The following is an 18239-nucleotide window of genomic DNA, read 5'->3' as shown; positions in this document are numbered from 1 at the left end:
GAAAAGCCACTGTGAAATCTCGTTTTTCTGTTCTTCAGTGTTTATTAAGTCACGGGATATATTTTTTCTCCACATAACAGGAAAATAATAAAACATTCCCTTTGATTTTGAAGTTTGATTTGATGATGAGGCATGGTGGAAGCCTCAGTTAAGCAAGGTAGAAGACCGTAGGATACAGTCAATTTGTGCCCTGATCCCCTATATGCTGGCACCAACTGTCATGAGTTAGTGGGATAACGGGAGTATTCTCTATCAACTCTCATGTTGTTATTTCACTCACAAACCTGCTTCTTAAGCAAAAGCAAAAATAGGTTATCGCTTGACTGTTTTAATATATTGTATATACATTACAGTGAATGTCTGTGCGTGTGGTTATTTGTGATTAAGCAGGGAATACCCATGCCCATAAGCAACACTGTTGGTGCTCATATTATCAGTTTGTGTTACGTAGCGTAGTAGCCGCAACATTAAGCCGGGCACCCACCGCACGCGTATCGGCCGCGAGCGCACTACGCGCGTAACTGAAGCGTAGTTGAAGTACTGTTATTACAATGGCAGCGGGCGACGTCGTCTCCACCAGATGCGAACGCGTCGCGTACCGGCTGCGAAGCTCGCGCGACACAAGCGAACTGAAGCGTAGTTTTTCGCTTCAGTTCTATTTTTTCGGCTTGTCGCGCGTCACGATGGCCTGTTTATACACAGAAATATGCTCTAAAATGCTAGGTATACATGCTCTGATTTATATTTCATCCTTATATTACTGGGGGTGTGTCCCTAGTTACCTCCCAGATATTTTATAAGCACCAAAAAAAAAAATACAAGCCGTTTCGTTTTGTAAAAATAAATAAATAAATAAATAAATAACTGGAACCTGGGGAAAAGGCAAACTTAGTTTCGCTGTCTTATTTTGCGGAGGGGGTGGGGTAAATTTGAAAATACACCACAGAAAGACGGAGCCTATTGAATGACGTAGAAGTGAATGCACCGAGCAGCCGTTTGTTAGCTCGAGTTTTGGAAGGTAGTTTTTAACCAACCATTGCTCAGCCTATTTGACTTCTCCGATGTCTTCGTTCGCCGTGCTTTCAAAAAGGGCTTGTTAATAAAAATCAGATAATCCACAGATCTTTTAAAAAAATCAGATTATTTAGTGGTCTTGCCGATGAAAATGCACCTATTTTATAAATGAAGTTGTAAGCAAGCCTTTATTGCACTTGTACTTCAAAGCTTCCGGTGTTCATGGCGTTGTGGTGTTCATATCCCTTCAAGATTAAAACTGTTACTGACTTTTTCATGATTAGCTGATTTTACTAAATCTGATCCTATAAATGTTTTGACGTGAATGGCAAGACAACACGGGAATTCCCAATGGTTGATTACGGATTATTTATTATTATTATGATCATTACATATTCTTCATGAAATTGGCACGCTTGTTAACCAAGCAAATAAATTAATACAGTTTGAGATTGATTGTTATGCAGGCTACGTTGCGATTTAAGTTCATGGTACTTCTTGAAAGCGTTTACTTTCTCACGTATTTACGAGTTAACGAAATATTACCAAATTAACAAACTGAAAAAGGTCTCTCACCAAAGTATTCACTTAACCCATAATCAACAGTCGTGAACAAACGTGAAATACACGATGTAATCCCACTGCAGACTGCGAGAGCTACTCGCTTTTACGCAAGCCTTTGCGCGACACAAACGGAACCAGTGGAGACACCCTACGCGTCGCGCCGTGCTGCTTCGCCCTGCTGTTACGCGACGCTTACGCGACGCGTGCGGTGGGTGCCCGGCTTTATTGTAACAGCAGAGTAGACGCGACACAGTAGTATTGCGTTAGCAAAACATGCTGTTCTGAATATGAGATTTCAGTACCGCGGAGAGCAGCAAGGTAAAAGGGGGAAGATGCTAAGTGGAAAACGAGAGGGGAGAGATATCGCGAGTGTGGAGCGACTTTCCTGTTGGTCAGAAAAATCAATGACAACCATAGACAACCATATTTAACTAGATTGACCGCCACGCTTTCAGCGGACTTGTGAAGTACAGGAAGTGAGCTGTACTGCGCATATTGAGGGCAAAATATTGACGCGCCCGTTAAAGTCAATGGGGAATATCAAACTCTTAAAGACTAAATTAAACGTCCCTGGTCGCAAAAAAAAGTGTATTTTGTAATACAATATGCGCATTTCTTTAAATATGTTCCTAAGACGTCTGGACCAAAACAACCATTGTTTCAGAAACTGCTGCACATAATGAAATTCATAATCACAAAAAACGGACAGATTAGGTTTTCTTTGGTTGTTAAATCACCTTGGTTTTCTACATTTAATTCAATGGGCAGCAAACGCTTTTACTCTCAAGCATGCGCAGAAGAGGCTGTTTCCTGTTACTTCCTAGGCTTCACCGCCTGGCCTGTCCTACTCTCCGGCTCCTATGACCGCTCTATGATGACAGCACAGTTACGAAGATAGGATAGGAGGAGCTAGACGTCCCAGTGTTTTTCATACACCCACGTCCTCGGTGAAAAATTAAATAGCAGATAAGGAAGATATATCCGTTTCCTGCATTTGTTAGTTGGATCTTCATTGTTTATTGTATTTAATAGAAAATAATTCATAGAATGCAACCACAGGACATTGCATTGTAGTCAGTTGTATCATTGCCCTGAGAAGGAGGTAAGATGATTTTGTGCTATCCCATTGAAGCCTATCTGTGCAGTAATTCCAGGCCCCAGTGATTCAAGGAAATCTGGATTTATTTGGAATTGATTTGTATTTTATGTAAGAAGAAACGGGTGTTGTATGATCTGGCACGAAAACCCTTAGCGTGTAACGTTAGGCTTGTAATATTTGTCCTAAATTATCGTGTAGCTCGTGCACATTTATCTACAATTACCGGTCTCAAGCTCGGACTACAGTCGTTTCAGTACGGTCAAAGCGAACGCTATCCAAGGTATTGGTGTCGGTCCATTTGCTGAAACATCACACGACAGTCAGTTGAGCAGTTGTTCGCGTTGGAATGTATTGCTGTACTCGAGCGTTTTCAGTTTTAACGATTAGGATAATTTATACTGAGTCCATGTAGCTGATGAACTCGTAGATATAGGCTATGGGTGATACCATGGCCTTCGTCTTTTTTTTCTCCTTGAGCACCATATCATAGCCACTGAACAGGCTATGGTATATAATATATGCTATATATAGACACAATTGTTCTGCATAATCAGGTTAGAATTTAAAAAAATAAATAAATAAATAAAAAATCCTTAAAAACCTACGCTTGTCAATCATAGGAGGCCCTGTAGTATCTCGACAACGGACTTTCCGTTTGAGAATAGCTACATGAAATGCAACACTGTTACAAATAGTATACATTAACATCATTTCTATCAGGTGTGAAACATATTGGCAATAATACATTGAGCTCTTTTTGGAAGTCAGCTAGTTACCTTTATTGTAGTTTATCATGGACAATCTGAGTTATACCTACAGTATGTTTTGAGTGTGTATTTTGAAGTTGTGCATTGGAATTACAAACGTTTTGAATGCATTTTTTATTGTATTCATTGGTGTCATGAGTGGCACAAATAGTAAAAATGTTGTGCTGAAATTGAATGACTTATTAGCATTTCCTCGATATATGGGAAACTTTTTATTTTTAACTATTTATTTTTAGAATTCAGAAAGAGAAGAGAAAATTCACTTTAAATACATACGGTGGAAAAAATCTTGTCTTCATGGCAGGTAAGGATGTTTTCACAGTTTGATGTTTTCACAATAAATACATGTTTATGGCATATTACTTTTGACCTATTACTTATGGCCTTGCTTTTCTGTTCAGTGTTGCTTGAAATTAGTTTACATTCATGTTGTCATACATAGGATAAGTACATAAGAGTCAAGTGTATTGTGATGTATTACAGTAAATGTGTAACTTTTCTTATTGTTGAGTGTTAAATTCCTGAAATAGTCTTAAATTCAGCATTAGTCTTGGACATAGAGTTTTTTTTTAAAACCTTAAAATTTAATTCATGCCTCTCACTGAGAAAGTTGTGTTGTATGTATTTTCTCATTTTTAAGAAGTGCTAGCCTACTTGTTACTTACACAACATTTTATCTTTAATTCCAAGCTGAGATTAGAGATATATATTGGGAATTTGCCAAAATAAAATAAGCTCAATTTATGCTTTATTCAGTTAAAGGCTAGCCGTACACTGAATTATATCTCTGAGTGCATATATTGGCTAATATAAGAAAAAAAAATGCTCACGTGCAAGATAGATAGATACTGTAGATGTCTGCATGATAGAATGTGAGTGGAATGATTTTATTTGCTTTGGATTGCAGAAAACAATTTTCCTCCCCTGCCGCGGTTCATTCCCCTGAAGCCGTGTTTCTACCAGGACTTCAATGAGATCCCTGACCAGCACCGCACCATGTGCAAGAGGCTGTACCACCTGTGGATCTGTGAGTACAAACAGATCTGTGTGCGCTTAGATCATGATGAGACTGCGTTACCTTTCCTGCTTTTTTTCTGTCCAAAAGAGCTGCATCAAATGCGTTAGTGGTAGATATTTTTTCATGTATGCATTTATTATGCACATTTTTATTTCCCAATTAAGAGGGCCCAACTGCAACTGTTTGCTTTTCCAATCATTTCAGCATCCTCTGACAATCGGGGAGCGCAGGGACTAGATGCCCATCCTAATGCATGTAACTAGCTGCCACTTCTTTTCAGTGGGTAGTGTCAGTAGAGCTGTGCAGTCAGTGTGCCAGAGAACAGGCTCAGGTACCCTACTGACAAGAGGAGTCCCTACTGCATGATAAGGTTGGGGTATACCCTGCTAATGGACCACCCCCCTCCCCCATGGAGACTTCTGTGGTAAAAATCTGGTGTGATGCCATCCAAGTGTTCATCTGAAAACTTGGCTACGTATGGTTGAAAAGTGAACGTTTTCTAGCCGGCTAGGACATAGCCAGGCTATATCCAGTTAAACCTGAGCTAGTATATTGAGGTTAACCTAGTTTGTTAATGTCAAAACGATATTGAGGTTAACCTAGCGAGATTCTGGCTTTTGCTCGCTGATTCTTGTCTCCCTGGGAAATGCTAAAGCAAGTTACGCATCACCCCAAAGGACTCCACAGTTGGTCCTGGCATGGTCTGGATTTAGCACTGATGTGTGGGGTGCACCATTGCATATGGACCTTTTCCACCCGAGAGCCCTATACTGTTGTAGACTTGTGGTGGTATAGCTCCTCCTTATCTGCCCAAGGGGTTTACTGTTACAGTGTTTAAGATCCAAATAGCGTGACACCTGGGAAGGGAACGCGGTCATCAAACAAGATGAGCAACTTTCCCTATCCTGAGGCCTCTTCCCGCCAGCTGTCCTTCTGCTGTGATAACTAATGACTAACCTTTACTTCTTTCGCAGATCCTCCCCTTATAATGATAAAGATATGAAAGGTATTCTGTACCTCTGCTTGTTTAGCCTAATGAGGTTTGTCTGGTTTTACTCTGAATGCCACAGTGTGAAGTTGCTCTGGATCTGTTTCCCTGCATTTGGCTTTGGAGTGCTGACACGGGAGGTGCTGCTATTTTTGGTGTTTGTGCTTTTGTTTTGGGCTAACAAAGGCGCAAAGGCGCACTCCTTATTTCTTACTTTCTGGGACTAACTCACTTTTATAACTAGATTCACAGGACCCTTTTGAATATGCAAAAGCCAGCACATGAGCAAAGAGAACACATGATTTCATATGTCTGTTTTCCTTCATTCAGGTCCTTTATTACCAGAAACTGAAATAAACAGCTTATGCCAGGTAACCTGAGACATACTGCAGGACTGTAGTGCTTCAGGACTAGTATGACTAGATTGCAGTGTATCCTTTAACTTTCAGAATAAGAGCTTAAGACTAGGATGTGATGTGATTATAAAGGATGGGAAAAATGGCATGTCTGTTTTCCCACAATCCACACTGGCTCTAATATTTCCTTTCTAAAATGGAGAGCTTTTAGACACCTCTAATCTCACTGTCTGGTCCTGGTAACTTCAGTGCAATAGATCTAACTCCGAGTGCAAAATATCCTGTTATTTAGCTGAACCATTGAACACTGAGCAGTAAACATGAATACTTGCTTCCAAAAACATGAATAGTCAGTTAAAAAGTTGAAGAAATATTTGAGATATACATGTCATGCTAATCAGGCCAATAATGGGTTTAATATATTGTCTGGTTAAAGTGCTTGACACACAAGTCTAACAGAGTAGACAAAGGGTTCATGAACTCCCGGACCAGAGAGTGAAAGCAGTGCTCTCATTGTTTGCTGTTCTGTGAGTGATGTAGGTCACCATCTCTCTACTGGACAGATGGCTCAGTGTCACCCTGTGGCTGAATGTAAACTTCAGTGTACATGCAACAATGTCCTGTTTGTTATCCCTACAGTGAATAGTGCTACACTGGCTTTTAATCTGATTGGCTGCCTGGCATGGATGTGTGGTGGGGGCGGAGCCACTAACTTTGGCATGGCCATTCTTTGGCTCATTCTCTTCACACCCTGCTCCTATGTGTGCTGGTTCAGGCCCATCTACAAGGCCTTCAAGTAAGTGAACTAACAACAAGCTCTCTTGACTATTCCCAACATGGCTGATGGTCCTACACATTAGCCTAATGGGATCCAGTACTTTAGATGTATTTCCTAATGCAAGTAATTCTCCATCAAAACACTTGAATAAGTTACCTTTTTTATTTAAGTCCAAATATCTGCAAAAGAAAAAAAAAGTGTTTCTACAAAACTGGTCTTTGGACTTTTTGTTAGTAATGTGATTGTAGACTGACAGAAAAGCAATGAATTCACTTGGAAGTCATTAAAAATTGTATTCGGCTTGTTTGTGTTATAAAGTAAATTGCTCAATAGTGAGTATAGATCTTGAAACAGTTTTGAATGGCTGTGGGCAGTATGAGCAGAAATCGTTCCATTAGAGACTGTATTAAAATATCAAATTGGTGTATTAAAATTGTCACACGCCAGCATGACACCCCTGGGAGGGAGATGTGGCAGTGCTGGGAAACACCATTGGTTGCCGCATGGAGAGTGCACCCACACAAACAGAAATTAAATAAACGCAATCTTAACCCTTCCCCCTCACAGGTTCCAGGCAAAAACAACAAACTAAAATAACAAAGACTAAATAAATTTCAATTTTCACCTGGCCAGCTTCTCTCACTTTTCAGCAGGGGTTCACTTTTCCCCGTCTTATTAAAAGAAATAAAACTGAAATTAAACGCAGCTCAAATAAAGAAACTCGCTCTCAATGTAAGCTCCCAGCCTCAGCCCCAAACTGTGCAGAGCAGCACAGCTTTAAGCACCTGGGCTGATTAGCTAACGCAACCCAGGTGCGTGTGCTCTCTCCACCAGCCAGCTCAGCTGAGACCAATTCGCCTGTCCGGCGGACGGAATGCCACAAATACATTTTAACTTCAAGTGCTTTATCATCTGTTGCTTTTAATATAGAAAACAATCACCAAATCTTATGTATCTATGTATGTTATGCTATGAATCTTATGTATGTATCTAAAATAATAATGAACTAAAACATGAATACAAAAGGTGGCAGTGTAGTGTAATGGGTAAGGACCTGGTCTTGTAGCCTAAAGGTCACAGGTTCAATTCCCAGGTAGGACACAGCCGTTGTATCCTTGAGCAAGGTACTTAACCTGCATTGCTTCGGTATACATCCAGCTGTATAAATGGATGCAATGTAAATGCTATGTAAAAAAAAAATGAACAAAATATAAAAATATGGAAAAATATGTGGATAAGGGCATCTGCTAAATGGCTATAATGTAATGTAACAAGACACAAAATTACATTTGTGTCTCATATGAGAAACCTGTTTCTCCAAAGTGGCTGAAAGCTGTTCAGAATTTCTGTTCAGAACCTGTTCTGTTCAGAACCTAGAGGGAAGCTCTGAAGCGCAGTCCCATTTGTCTGTGATTGCTGTGTCCTGGGTGACACAGGATTTGTCAGCAAAATGAAAGCCAGGTGGTCTTGAAGTGTGGGGATTTTTCAGCAGTGGCTGTTTCAATGTTTCAAATGTTAATAAAACCTCTGTAGCAGTCACCTATCCCACGACACTCACTAGTTTTCTTTAGTGCATGTTTTAGGTTTTGTTTCGATTATTTCGATTACTTTCTTTCGGTTTTTTAATCTTGATATCATAACTCAGTCAATTTGAGATTCAGTTGACTCAGCACTATGTGGATCAGCTGTTAATCAGTGTCTTGGAGACTGGCAGTTAATTGGGCATTGAGAGCAGCTGTGGTGCATTTTCTCTTGTCCAATGAGAGTGTGATGACACCCGTCCTGTTGGTATTTAAAAAAGGCAGGAAATGGCATGTTTGGGTTGATTTATGATTCTACTCTCTTTTACTATGCATCTCATGTTAACAGCTTTAGCGGTAAACTCTGCTTGTCTTTAAGAAGTTTCTACTTCAGATGTACTTTGTTTTGGTTGTCAGGCCTATAGAGGATAGGTGGTAAGAGTGTGGTGAAGCTTAGCTATTTTCATGGTGTTCTATTAAAAAAAAAAAAACACACCTATGCTGGGTCAGCTGCGCTAGGGTGATTAGCAGAGCTAGCTTTGGCTAATCATTGAAAGAAAATATTTGTTTCCGAAATGATTGTCTAGCCCTACAGGATTTGTTTTATTTTATTAAATTTAAGTTCTTAAAAACCCTACTCCCATCTGCACAATTTCTGTTTATTTGGTGCTTTGTAGAAAATATTGTAAATTGTAGTGGGAAAGGGAGGAAAAACTCCCTAGTTTTCTTTAGCGGCATATATTTATTGGTATCGAAAAGGTATAGTATTTGTTTATTGACCCCGCTGAATATTCAAGTTAAGTGCTGCTGGGATTCTAAGCTGGTCATAGCTGGTCAGCTGCTGGGATTCTAAGATGGTCATAGCTGGTCAGCTGCTGATCTTAGCTGGTCAGCTGCTGATCTTGGCTGGTCTCTGTGTGGTTAAAGCTGATTAAGCTGGTAAAGTAAGTTTGTGACTAAACTGGTGGACTAGCTGACTATAGGCTGGTGAACAGCTGATTAAGATGGTCATCCAGCTAAAATTAGCTAGAAGTGTCGAGCACAGCTTAGCTAGTTTAGGCTGGTTTAAGCTGGGATTTTCAGCTAGGAAGGCATTTGTTCATCGAGGCTTTTGTTTAATGCAATTTTATTATAAGGTTTTGTGTATTTCATGTGGTTGGAACCAGTATTCCAACTCCTTCCTGATCAGCTGGAGTTTGGCGACAATGGTACTGCCAGACCTTTCCTTTAAAACCAAATGCAGGCCGTCTGACACAAATGTGATGCAACCCTTATATTTATAAACCATGTTCTAATGAGTATACTAGTATAAGAAATGGTTTATTATACACACAGTATACATGCTGGAGCAAAATTGTTGCTTCACATTTTGTGTAATTTTCAAATTTTAATGTCCTTAGTATTTAAAGACACACATTCAAACAATATCATGAATTTTATTAATAATTATAGTGTGACATGCGCAAAATAAAAATTATGATGCCGTGAGAAAACAGGGTGAATGTGTGCACTCACTCAACAGCACACTTCCGTGTCAATCTCATGATCAAACGGAACCATGAAAGAAGCCACGTGCAGCTGTCCACCCCCAGCCCCTGCAGTTTACGGCCAGGGACGTAAAGTTGATGGACGCAGACACATTGACAGCACAGGTGGCAGGAGCAGCACCGAAAGCGGCAATAAAATGAATACAATTGAAAGATAATTAGTAAAGCAGACTTAATGGGTACACAGGTGGCGAGGCACAGGACAATATACAAGCTGGCATTTGTATCAGAGTATGCCAGGCTGGACTCTCAGGGCACAGAGGGGGACGGGTCAGATCAGATGAATCTAACGAACTGACTGATGATTTGGTTGAGGGCACACCTGGGGAACCGGGTGAGATGTCCTGCTTTTGCCACATTGTTTTCCTTCTGTGTAATGAGATCACACCAGCATGCAAAAATGATGTCATACTTCAAAATGAACACAAAGCCTGTTTGACATGTAGAACCACAGACAGACAATGATTGTTCCAATTGTGAGACCAGGCGTTCCACATGATTGTGACCTCAAATCACCTGGAAATAAAATTTTGCCTATTTGGCTGAAAGCCTTTGCTAAGCCACTGTGGATTCACTTTCCTTTTTCATATATATATTTTTTTTTTTGGGTGAAATTAGTCCATGCCAGTCAAACAGATCCATAATGACACTTGCAGCTGTTACCCCTAAATAAAAAAAGAAAAACATGACAAATTGTCATTTTGTGGATGAATGTAATTGTTTCTGAAGCCTCTTGTGTTTCTGTCAGCTGTTTTGTGTGATTGAATCTACTCTAATTGTGATGCATGGGTTGTTTTCAAAGGGGTCTTCATATGCACTGCTTCCTCCTAGGTGTATTGAAAAGAGATTTTTATCTCAGTCAGCCTCTCCTAGTGAAATGAAAAATCCTTCCAGCAAAGCATAGGTTATGGCCCCCCCTAAGCATATGGGATCATATTGTCCCAACATTTCCTATGAAGTCAAATGCTATATTTCAATTGGGTGTGTGTGTGTCATCAAACCTTAGAATTCATTATTATTATTATTATTATTATTATTGTTGTTATTATTATTATTATTATTATTTTGGCTTTAAGCTTACATTATTTTTACTATAATGGTTCTGCAAGTGTTTGAACCCTCAATATCTATTATGTTTATGCATCCTCTCACTTAGTTTGTTTAACCTCTCTTCACAGAACTGACAGCTCCTTCAACTTCATGGCCTTCTTCTTTGTCTTTATGGCACAAGTGGTGATCAGTATTATCCAGACAGTGGGGATCCCAGGCTGGGGAGTGTGGTAAGGGTTCCAGGCCCATTGCATTACAGTAGGTAGCAGCTGCTCTTAGCCAGTACAGTGAAAGAGGACATATGCACACCCCAGAGTTATGTGGGTGAAATCATTCCTAGGCCAGAGTGTAAGTGCAGCATCCTTGTCATCACATTGTTCCAGTTCATCTCAACAGTGTGTCACGCTCCACAGGTGACCAGTTGTCATCAGTGAAATCTATGGGTGTTCTCAAATTGGCCCCATTATTAGTTAGTGGCCTGTAGAGTGAAATGGATGCAGCCATGCCAGCAACTGCAGTGCTTATTCTGTGGGTAAGGGCGGCACAGTGGCGTTTAGAGATGCCTAAAAAAAGGCTGGTTACATTATAAAGTGGTATTTAGTACATTATCAAACAGTATAGCATTCATAGTCTGGATGGAAATAAGTAATTGCTTAAATCTCCCTCTTAGCTGCAGGGCAGGAGGTTGGTGACGATGATGATAATGATGATAATGATGATGATAATGATGAAAATGATCCTGATGATTATAGTAATGGTGGAGATGATGGTGATCTTAGGGTGCAGTGTGTCCTTTTTGTGTGTTTCTGGTCTAAACCCTGTCCTTGTGTCGCCTGCTCTCTCTGTCACAGTGGCTGGCTGGCAACCATCACCTTCTTCAGCACCAACATCGGCTCGGCTGTGGTCATGCTGATCCCCACCATTATGTTCACTGCAGTGGCCGTCCTCTCTTTCGTCGCCCTCACCAGGGTAGGACGTCCCGTCAGCCCACAACATTCACCTGGACAGAGGCCTTACGGATGCCCCGCTACAGAACACTGTTAACACCCTAAAAAGCTTTCCCTTCCAATGAGTTGTTAACTGAGGCCCTGGCCCTCTCTGATCACTGAAGAGTCTGTGAAACTTTTCACAAGCGTAGAGGGTACTACTTAAATCACCTCGAGAAACTGGCTCTCTACATCTGATGCAGCTGGGTTGATTATCCTTTTCCAGGCTTCTCACTGTGAATGAGAATACGTTTCTCACTTCTTAGCTGCCATGCATGGTTAAGTAAAAGTACGATTAAGCAACTGCATTCATATTTAAATAATCTGATAACCCTTTAAGTGTATCAGTGGTTCTTTTTCTCTTGGTTTAATTCAATTTGTTTCTATTCAAAACGGCTTTATTGGCATGACAACAAAGTGGATTGTGTGGCAGAGCACTAAATCTCTCTGCTTGCTTCATCAGCTCCTTATCCTCCCTAGGTTCTAAACTTGCAGTTTTCCTTTCTGTCCGTGTCTCGCTCCAGGTCCATAACCTGTACCGGGGCAGTGGAGGCAGCATGAGCAAAGCCCAGCAAGAGTGGACCTCAGGGGCCTGGAAGAACCCGCATGTCCAGCAGGCCGCCCAGCAGGCAGCCGTGGGGGCGGCCCAGGGGGCCGTCAATCAGAACGAGTACTCCTCCACGCCCAACTACAACTACGACAACCAGATGTAGGGCGCGAGGAGGGAGGAGGGAGGGGGGAGAGGAGGTAGAGGTGAGCATGTCAAAGCGCGAGCTGGCACTCCGCGCCAGTCGGCTGAAAGGCCAGAGATGAACATCCTGTCATTTCCCACGGTCTGCTTAATGAAAAGAAGTGTTTTTTTTTTTTTTTGGATGCAGTATTTTTATCTGCTTGCCAGACTCCAAATAAATAAAGGTGTCCCAGTTTTCCTTGCATGTTCCCCTTAGCATTTCCATTTTTTGGCCATTTTATATGTCTGACAGGTACTAGTTATAAACAGGGCTGTTCTGAAGCATCGTAGCACTCCTGTTCCCCTGTCCTCGGGCTGTCCGTAGCCACTCTTCCCAAACAGTTTCACTGGAAAGGGACAGCTTTCTACCCCATGTGTCTGTATCAGCTGTGTCTTGCATCAAATGCACACAGTTCAAACACTCCTAGCCTGCGCCAATTCAGACAGTTCCTCCATCTTTATGTCCCCTAACATTGTACATTTACCAAATCAGACACTAGGTGGCAGCAATATATCAATTTTCCCAAGAAACATTCCACGAACAGGTGAAGTATCTGATACTACAGGATATTTTAAATGAATACGTAAGGAAAACAGTCTGCTTATGCACAGACTTTGAATCTCTGTTCTCTTCCAGCTGCATCAATTTTCTGTAGTTCAATTAATCATTTATTTGTCGTCTTAGGCCTTAGGCTGTGGTTTACCAGTGCCTGCTCGCGATTTGTCATGTCTTGGCAAATATTCTAGTGTTTCGCAAGTTTCAATTTTTTTTATTTGATCATTTATTTTACAGAAAAATCCTCTCTGGGTTTAAATGTACACTAGTGACTGTGAACGTAGAACTCTGAGCTGCCATACTTGAGTGTTAATGTGCAACAAGTATTTGTTTTTTTGATTTGTTTAATTTTTAAAGTGGTAAGAATCAGAACTTTCTTTTTGTAATCCTGTAGCAGTATCATAAAACATGTATAATCCAAAAAATATATAGTTAGATCATGATATGGTGTTCACTATTTAAAACAAAACAAAACAAACAAAAAAATTGAGTGTGCAACTTTAATCCAGCCTTTCAGAGGGATTTTCTATTTGCTATTATTTACTTTAAAGTATGTTTGTGTTTTTAATTCTCAGGAAAAGCAGAACTTTGGACTATGAATCTTTTCCTGGTTTTAGGGCTTTTAGTTCATTTCTGTACTATTAGATGCTGAACTGAGTCTGTGAGTGTTGCTGTTTTAAGGACATTGGTTGTGTTTGGCTCATTTAGCTTCGCTAGAGCTTGAGTGTCACTAGCAGAGGCATGGCTGTGCTCTCACGAAACAACACTGCATTCATTTAAAGTGATGTAATACATGCAGGTTAGTGCAGTAGGAAGTGGCTGTGTTCACTCCGAGCTCAGATTTTATGTAGCCAGTGATTAGATGTGTGTAGACGACTGAAATAAGAATTGCCACAGCACAGTAACACGTGTCTAGCTTCTTATCTCACCCAACGTATTAAACCATCCCTCTGGATTTGCAATGTCTCCTGTAACAGGAGCAGGACGAAAGCTGTCCTTACAATCCGCATTAGGTGAGGCTCCAGCCTGTGACCGAAGCACAACTATGTCAGGTGTGGGGAACCAAAACGAAACTGGCCCCTCTGCTGGTGACACGGGATGGCCGGGGTAATGCACGCTACTGCGGTGCTGGGGCTTTGCTCTGCTCTGTCCCGCACGGTTTAGTACGTGTTACAGCACACAGAACAGTTCCTTTTAAGCCATCTTTTCACCAGTCCTGAAATACCAATCCTGTGCGTTCAGCTCCTTCAACCAACTCTATAAAAAAAAAAAACCTAAAAAATAGTGTCTGTGATAGTTGGATGTTGTGGATGACAAGTGTAATATAAATGTTGCTGTATATGTGAGTGATTAACACAGAATGTTAATTATGATAAAAGTGAATTGGCCCTAAAGTTCCTTGCTACAGTCAACACTGCGCAGTTCATGTGTGATTCAGGACCGGTATTGCGTGCTACGGAATTTCTTGTGGTCTCTTTAACAATCACTGAGGTCTAGCCCTGTGCGAATAATCAGTTTTACTTTGAGGCAATCTGTCTCCCGGTGTAATTGAGCTCAGCACTGCATTTGAGAACAATGCTTTTTATTACAAACGGTGAACTGCTTATTCCTGTTCCTGATTACAGACACTTGAGGGGCAAGAGGGACATAAATAATAATTCAGCAGAAATAGAGACGCGTCTTTATAATCTCACAGGCGGGGGTCCAAACAGGAGGCTTTCAACAGAGCTGGCGGTCATTTTTCTGATAAATTAAATTGTATAGTTCAAGTGTGTATGTTGTCCAAGAGTCCTATTATAGGCATGTAACATAGTGCCAGTAATTTCAGTAACTTGTGAATTGACTGACCTGTAGGTGCAGTGGTGTTCATGTGCTTTTTTTTTCTAAATGAAAGTGTTCAGTACATAAAATTGTTTTTCATTATTATTTATTTTTTTAATTTGTGTTTTTTTTTATACCCATGTAGAAGTAAGAGTGTATGAAGCAGTGTTGTTCTGTGTCTTGTTCTGTGGCTGTTGGCAATGGGGACTGGGCAGCAGGGGGCGCTCAGGTGCACATACTGTCCAGTTTTGCACTAGAGCTGCACTGTCACTGACTTTGCTATTGAAGCACATAGGCATATACATGTTACTCTGTCATCCAGCACCCTGTTTCTCCATGGCATCAGACAGGCGCAAAGAGACTTGGGAGAAAAACACCAGGTAACCCAAAGAGAAAACTACAGCTTCACTTCATGGTTAAACCTGATTTGTCATATAGAGGCATATGGGTGAGCGGATATTAAGATGGTAGAATCTGCTCAGATGGAAGACAGCTTGCTGAACAATATCAGTGTGGCCTCATGTATTCATAAGGATAGTCAGCTAAAACTTGTCATGGTAAGTTTATCTATCTATTGTGCCCTCATGGTGGTAGGTACCAGTCAGACGAGGTTCCTTTTGTTCTTACTGTGGCTCAGAACGTAACCTCAGCATATAAACAACATTTGTGAACAAGTGTTTTGTTCTAACGTTAGAAAACCAACAAAGCAGCGCGGGCTCTCCAGTCCCTACCTGGTAGAACATACATAGGAATCCAGAACATTCTATTAAGACACCAGCCCTTCTAGATTACCATCAGTGCCCTCCCCGTCTTTGCCAAAGCTTCTAGTTCTGATCTGCCCATATTTATATGCATAAATGCACACGGCAATTTACATAGATTATTAAACAAAGTAAATGACTACGTATAGTTTCAGAACTAAAATATTACAATAAAGTCTCTGTGTTATGGTTAAAATACGTGAAAATCAGATATTAGCGTAAGCCTGTGGATTGAATGGTGATTAATGTCGTGTGTGCAGCATGTGTGTGTGGTCAGGCACGGTTGTGATTACTGTGCTTGGTCGCAAGGGGGCATTGCTACAGACTACTAGGAGGCAAGAAAAACACTGTGTTCATCTAACACCATGGTAACTAACCCAGTTCCTAGAGATCTACCATTCTGTAGCTTTTCACTCTAACCCTAACAAAAAGCACACCTCGTTTAACAGCTAGAGATCTTGTTGAGCTGCTCATTAGTAGTCTGGTGTGCCAGATTAGGGTTGAAATAAAAACCTGCACGATGATCAGTCTCTAGGTACAAGGCTGGTTACCACTGATCTAACAGGTGTCAAATTCCAGTTTGGGGGAGCCACAATGTCTGCTGGATTTCAGGGTGTTATTGGCACCAGTGATTCATTAAGTTATTGATTGGCTAAATAATCCACACACCTTGTTCTCAAGGCCTTAATTGGCAGTTCATTGAAAGGAAACCATGTAAACCTGCAGACACTGCAGCCCCTGAGGAATTGAGTTTGGCAACCCAGATCTAAGTAGTATTTTAGGTGTTTAGAGTGGCTGTTGTGTTGCCATATTCAAAAGCCTTTACACTTGTGGGAAAAAGATGGAGGCCTTTGAGGAAAAAAATGTGAAGTTCCCCTATGTAAATTTAATAAATGATAATGTAATAGATGATTATGCTTCTTAGTCATGTAGTTCCAATTGTTGATATTAACTATATAATTACCTAAGCAGTGGTAGATGGCTCTCCCATCGATTCAAATTCCTTGGTGTAAACTTGTGCTGATCATGTGACTTTGTCCTCTTGGGAGATTATTTTGGTCTTAACATCATGCTGAAAAACAATTTTGGGAAATACTTTTTTTTTTGTTCATTTTATTTTTAAGCATTTCTATTTATTTATTTTTTTCCTGATGAATATTAAAGAGATCCTGATGGAAATTGTGTTTTCTATTCTTGTTTTCTTAAATGTACTTTGTTTACCAAAATAATTGGTGGATACAAGGTTTAATATTAATTTTACTGATTTACATTTAACTGTTCTTTGTTTGTGGATGTTTCTATTTGTGTTTTAAATTGAAATATATGGAGTTGTTTATTTAAGACTGCCATCAGCATGCAACACCACGTCAATGATGAACCTAACATTTGAATCTTTTCGTCTCATCTTAAATATAAACACTGAGTGTGGATTTGTCCTGTTTAATGACCAAATTCTTTAGGTCAGGGCTTCCCAACCATGTTCCTGGATATCTACCATCCTTGTAGGTTTTCACTCACACCCTTATAACAGCACACCTCATTCAACAGCTAGAGATCTGGTTGAGCTGCTAATTAGTAGAGTCAGTTGTGCCAAATTAAATTTGAAATGAAAACCTGCAGGATGGTGGATCTCCAGGGACAAGGATGAGCACCCCTGCTTTAGATCTACACACCTTTGGTGAGTACTGTAAGTACTGATTAATAGCCTACCTGAAAATAGAGGCTGTGATTGGTAATTCCTCTCTAATTAATTTGTACACCTCTGATGGTGCTATGGAGTTGGGTATATAAGGCTGACCCTAGCATATGATGCTGTTTCACTGACAGTGATATTATGCTGAAATAATTGAATATTTTAGCCTTGTCCTAGTTAAAAAGTTGAGTGCAGATCTCTTCTGAATTTAGCTAGTAAATTAGTTGGATCTATACAACTCTGTTTATAATGTAAATGGCTAAATTAATAGTGCAATCAATTTCTATTCGAAATATATTTATAACCTTTTGGACTTGGTCAACAAGATAAGCACTTGTCCATAGCCTAGTTGAAAATGGAGGCTCTGATTGTTTTTTTTTTAAATTGGCTTATATACTTGTGGTAAGGCTGTAGTCCGGTATACAAGGCTGTCATCAGCATGTGTCACTGTTTCAAAGATGAAGGCAATATGTAGGAACATTAAACATAATTTAGCCACATGATAACTAAAATGGATAGATACTGAATTATTTAGATCTATACACCTCAGTTCTTAAGCCAAAGGGTTGAATTTCTGTTTAAATGTATATCACTTTGGATTTGCTGCGACGTGTTAAGTACTCATTGATAGCCTACCTGAAATTATTCTATAATTCTTAGTTCTCTAATTAGTTTGTACACCTGTGATGCTGTTTATGGCAAGTTTATGACTGCCAGCAGTATACAACATCTTTCACTGATGAACGCTTTATTGTGACAAGTTCAAATCTTTTAGCGTCTGAGTGCCTTTCTTTAATGTGTATTTGTGGGCTTTGTCCCATTTGTGTGTTTGCGCTTTCTGATTGTCTGATGGCTATTATTAGTAAGGGGCAGCAGTGACATTACACTGTTGTTCATTTGCATTTGTATAGTTTTCAATTAAGGAATATAACAGAATGACAAAAATATAATTCAAAATATATTTAATGGACTCAGCATAACAGATATAATT

The 18239-nt window shown here is 40.2% G+C and overlaps 1 protein-coding gene across 1 annotated transcript; it reads left to right on the top strand.

Annotated features, from left to right (window-relative positions):
- Nucleotides 1–2453: 2453 nt before the first annotated feature.
- scamp5a (secretory carrier membrane protein 5a) lies at nt 2454–16734 on the top strand. The gene is made up of 7 exons (XM_035395675.1): nt 2454–2680; nt 3681–3748; nt 4352–4471; nt 6446–6602; nt 10830–10931; nt 11553–11670; nt 12212–16734. Exons 2-7 carry the CDS (start codon nt 3742–3744, stop codon nt 12398–12400), a joined length of 693 nt encoding a protein of 230 aa, XP_035251566.1. The 5' UTR covers nt 2454–2680; nt 3681–3741; the 3' UTR covers nt 12401–16734.
- The last annotated feature ends 1505 nt before the right edge of the window (nt 16735–18239 follow it).

This window comes from Anguilla anguilla, chromosome 16, assembly GCF_013347855.1.
Source record: "Anguilla anguilla isolate fAngAng1 chromosome 16, fAngAng1.pri, whole genome shotgun sequence".
NCBI classification, from domain to species: Eukaryota; Metazoa; Chordata; class Actinopteri; order Anguilliformes; family Anguillidae; genus Anguilla; species Anguilla anguilla.
Note: the sequence above shows the minus strand (reverse complement) of the source record. Positions and strands in the feature narration are given on the sequence as shown.